General features: G+C 46.1%; 1 protein-coding gene across 1 annotated transcript in view; it reads left to right on the forward strand.

Annotated features, from left to right (window-relative positions):
• The first annotated feature begins 2,839 nt into the window (after window positions 1-2,839).
• Window positions 2,840-5,000, forward strand: part of LOC109648014 (uncharacterized) — a 2,568-nt gene continuing 407 nt past the window's right edge. Inside the window, exons 1-4 of the mRNA XM_069515594.1 lie at window positions 2,840-3,027; window positions 4,238-4,513; window positions 4,591-4,706; window positions 4,815-5,000. The exon at window positions 4,815-5,000 is cut by the window's right edge and continues 407 nt beyond it. Coding sequence (XP_069371695.1) covers window positions 2,898-3,027; window positions 4,238-4,513; window positions 4,591-4,706; window positions 4,815-5,000 — 708 coding nt within the window. The 5' untranslated portion in view covers window positions 2,840-2,897. The remainder of the gene's footprint in view (window positions 3,028-4,237; window positions 4,514-4,590; window positions 4,707-4,814) is intronic.

Raw genomic sequence — 5,000 nt, forward strand, 5'->3', positions numbered from 1 at the left:
ACAGTGTCCAGCAAAGACCGAGACATGGGTCCAGACTCACGTTTGTTTGGTCATGTCTCTGAACGAGGGAAGTAATCATGCAAAAAAAAAAAATCTAATCTGACCAGAAGACGTCTTCTCTTTTTAAAGACTGAGCTCGTTGCCTGTAGTATTTATCGTTGTAATCACATACAATCTGTGTACATAGTTATTAGCATGTTTGTTATATGTTCAAGTCTCCATCATCAGTTTCGGCTCCTCCTCTTTGTGAAGCTTCGTCTCCCACCTGTCGATAGTGACGTCACTTCTCCCTCGTGTCGTTCGTTCTGCTCTGTTAGCACGTTTACGTTTTCTCGCTTGCTCTAAATGATCGTGTTGTGTGTTGACATGTAGATCACTGACTGTGGACCTCGTTCATTTCAACTTCACGATGTGACAGTTTTGATTTTTCAGGTTTCATCATTGACGGTGCCTCCACTCCGTCATTACCCCCTCACCCCCCACCCTCACCCCCCACCCCCCTCAGTTCCCAGGCTTTTCCCAGGCCGGCTCTCCCAGGGTGTTTGACCCGACTTCATGCCCCTCGCTGCCCTCGTTCTGCCCCTCATGGTGCTTCCTGCCCCCTGCTGCCGCGACACAGGCTCTTATTGTAGCAGAGCCTACGCTCGTCACTACCCATCACACACACACACACACACACACACACACACACACAAACACACAAATATGCACATTCATACATTTGGAGATTTGCATGAACGCTGGTGGACAAACCCACTACAGAAATGAGCATTAAGGAAATGAAAGAACACAAAGTTAAACAACCAATAAACTAACTTTGATGTTCTTTAACTTTTTCACTGACAACACCTTTGTTGGTTTTGATCTGTCAATACATTTGGATATAATTGTTAAAGAGATTTTATTCCACTCTTGGACGAGACATTTCTCAGGGACAGAGACGTGTTCAGTCACCGCTGCTCGGCTCCTGAATCATTCTTGTAGATGTGAACCTGCAGATACAAGATGTTTCTCTCCAACGAATCAGGAAGAGAAGGAGGACGTCTGTGTCATCGTTTACAAAAGTCTCAGCTTCTGTTCGTACAGACTGAAACACAACCTCCGAGTTTTCAAACTAAAACGAGACACCTCCTCAAACACGTCAGCACAAGTGGTCCTCGTTGTGTTTGTGTCGTCGTTGTGGGTCATAAAACTGGACGATGTCCCAGGTGTGAACGAGTGAAACAGTGTGAATGTGTCGGGGGGGTTCGTGTCCTGGAACATAAAGTCTGAAGGAAAACAAGTCGAGCGCCAGAGAATGAGCAAATCTTGAAGTTTACTCCTGAACAATGAGCGAGGAGGAGGAGGAGGAGGAACCATGTGAAATACCAGAGAAGGAGGGAAGTGGGAGAAAAGGAGGAAGAGTGTGAAGGACTTTTAGAAAGAAAGGCTGCCGTGACTACTGGTGATTTATGGGTAATTAATCAGAGAGAGAGAGAGAGAGCAGTGCATGGTGGCAGGAGTGTGTGTGTGTGAGCGTGTGTGTGTGTGTGTGTGTGTGTGTGTTGATTCAGCCTCTGTTCTGAACAGCAACAGTTTTCTCATCCAGTGGTGTAATGATGCAATTAGTGAGGAGTTAACAAAGTGAATTAATTGTTATTAATGTGACTTTAAGAAAGAAAAGATTAAACTTAAACACACACACACACTCTCACACACACACACACACACACACACACTCTCACACACACACACACACACACTCTCACACACACACACACACACACACTCTCACAGGTCGACTGTTAACTGTCACCTTGCACATTCTCAGCGTTCCTGACGTTCCTAATGTTAATCTTTATGGGACAGTCATGACACTGGACTGTGTGTGTGTGTGTGTGTGTGTGTGTGTGTGTGTGAAATGTGGTGAAGCTGCAGGGTTTTTTCAAACTCTCTGCACAGTTTATGAAGTTAATGAAGTTAATGAAGTTTATGAAGTTAATGAAGGGCTCTGACAGATCACAGGGTTTTCAGGACGTGATTCTTCCTCCTTAAGTTTCTACACGTTCATTTTCAAGAGCTGGTTCTGAAGTTTAATTCAGAAACTTGTCACGAACAGTGAAGCCTGAGAGTTTTGAAACCATGATGTCACCTGATCTGTAAAGATGACTGAAAACTCAGTCCTCGACCAATCACACGTCTTCACGTCCAATCTCCTCCGGCTGAGCTGCATCTGAAAACTTTGAGTCATGTGACGAGAGAAGGGGAAACATCTTGACCTCAGATCTGAGTCCAGGACTCTGGACTCTCTGGAGCGGTGTCGCCTCCTAGAGGAACGTTGTGAGACCTACAACTGTCCCTGTTAGTTTTCTGTGTTACTGTCAAAGTTCAAGTTTTAGAAAAAGATCTCCTGAACTGTTCCTTCAGCTCACGTCTCCAGTTTTACACGAGAGGGTTCCTCACTGTGTCGTCAATAGATCACAGCTCGAACTCAGCGGAGGAGTCCATGTTCTGTAGTTCTCACAACATAAATTCCCTCATTTCTAATTATTCCAGGATCTCGATCATTGATGTGTTTAAAAAATGTAAAGAGTTCAACTTCAATGTTTAGAATAAAAAGTCAACAAAATAAAATTGATGTGTTTAAATGTAAAAAGTATAAAAATGATTAAAAATCTAAATCACATAAAAAATAAACAAGATTAAGAAGTGGGCGTGGCTTCACGTGAAGACCCGTCTCTGTTCACTCTGATTGGGTAAGGTGTCGATAAAGAGGGCGGTGATTGGTTGGAGTTAAAGATTACGCCAATCAGAAGCAGGGTTGGGGGAGGGGTCTTCAGAACCAGCCAATTGGCTCTGTCTACAGCGGAAGCGGAAGTGCGGCGCTGTTGTTGTGTCTCCAGTGAAGTTCGGTGAAGATGGAGTTCAAACTCATCATGGCGGTCTCCAGGTTCCCGAGCCTCTACGACACCAACTCTCTGACCTACAGGGACCTGAACATGAGGAGCGACGCCTGGCGGCAGGTGGCGGAGATGGTCGGTGTCCCCGGTGAGTGTCCACAACGACAGGAACACAACAGGTACACAACAAGTACACAACAAGAACACAAGTACACAACAAGAACACAACAGGTGCACAACAAGTACACAACAAGTACACAACAAGAACACAAGTACACAACAGGTACACAACAAGTACACAACAAGAACACAATACACAACAGGTACACAACAAGTACACAACAAGAACACAAGTACACAACAGGTACACAACAAGTACACAACAAGAACACAAGTACATAACAAGTACACAGCAAGTACACAACAGGTACACAAGAAGAACACAAGTACACAAGAAGAACACAACAAGTACACAACACTCACTGTGAACAGCGTGAGTGTGATGACGACACAAAGTCAACAATCATCGTGGTTCAATGAAACAAGGATGAACAGATCAAAACAATGTGTCCGTGTCTCTAAACGTTCCGGGGGAGGCCCGCAGCTCCGGCTCATTGGTTCCTACCCACAGCTCAACTCTGCTAAATGTACAGATCGAAATATAAGTAAATATATATATAAGTGTGTATATAAGTGTAAGTAGACATGTGAGCACTGACATAGAATAACAATATATTTTATTAATATGTCACCAACAAGACAAAGATACAAAAAGAATGTATTAAAAACCAACAGTAATAAAACATTATGTATTCTGGTCAAATGGAAACGATCAGACTGAACGTGCCGGTTGAAGAAGACGTTCGGAGTCTGGTCAGTTCCTGACGACGGAGCAGAGCGGCTGAAGGCTCTGGATGCCATGGTGGTCAAGCGGGCAGGTGGTACAGTGAGGTGGTCGATGTGCAGGAGTTCAGAAAGATATAGGGGAGCGAGATTAGGGATAAGTACTCGGGTGACATACAAGTACACAGATATTTTGCAGTGTGCATATGAGCAGTGCCAGTAGATGGAACAGTAGAAAAAGATTGATGGATTCCTGTTGAACGTCAGAGTGAAGAGACGTTAATAAATGAATGTGTGAGGATGGAACCAGATTTAAAACCTCCATGACCTGGATGTATCTGTCCAGTGTCCAGCGTCTTTATACCCACACTGCACATTAGACACATCTGTCAGTGGATGTGAATCTTGTTTTATTGTTCACACCCAGATGTTTAATCTGCGTTTAAAGAAGAATATTCTCTGTTGTCGAGTGTGTTTTACTGTGAAAGTTTCTGTTCACTTCCTGTGATCTTCAGAGTCTGAATGCAGAAGGAAGTGGAAGACGCTGAGAGACCAACATCGGAGGGAGCGGCAGCGAGAGAAGGAAAGACGAGAGAGCGGCATCGGGCTCTTCAACTACCGGCCGTGGAGATACTCGTCCATTCTGTCGTTTCTAAACCCGTTCATCGATGCCAGGGCCGCAGGCACCAACGGCTGGGCTCTGGACCCGCAGGCCTCTCACCTCCACGCCGTGGACATGGTGGGCTGCATCACGACCATGGAGACGCGGAGCGACGATGATGAGACTTACGGTTCGTGGACCATTTATTCAAATAAGGAGACACAGTAACGATGCGGTGTTCGTTGATCGTTGGTTCTCTTCTCTCAGGCTTCGCTGTCGCAGATGCAACATCATCGTCATCGTCCCTCTCAGAGTGCGTCCAGAGGAAGCGTCCGTCACCCGCCAACGGAGACGCCGTCAGACTGAAACAAGCAAAGATTGAGGTGACCGCAGACACAACTGGCACAAACACAACCAGCCCACCGTGTTCACATGAAGGAACTGTTTGAGATCACGATGCATCCTGAGCTTCTCCACACTCTCCCTCACAGCCCTTCGATCAGCCAGCGCCCCCTGCAGTCCTGCAGCCTGACCTGCACCGCCAGGTTCACGGCAGCCCGTCCACATCGAGGCTGAACCACCAGAAACCAGCGGAGCAGGACGTCGAGATTTTAGATCACAGTGACGACGAGGAGGAGGAGTTCAGCTTGTCCCCGAGACCGACCCGAGCCAGGGGG

The sequence above is a fragment of the Paralichthys olivaceus genome, chromosome 19 (genome assembly GCF_024713975.1).
Source record: "Paralichthys olivaceus isolate ysfri-2021 chromosome 19, ASM2471397v2, whole genome shotgun sequence".
Taxonomy (NCBI): Eukaryota; Metazoa; Chordata; class Actinopteri; order Pleuronectiformes; family Paralichthyidae; genus Paralichthys; species Paralichthys olivaceus.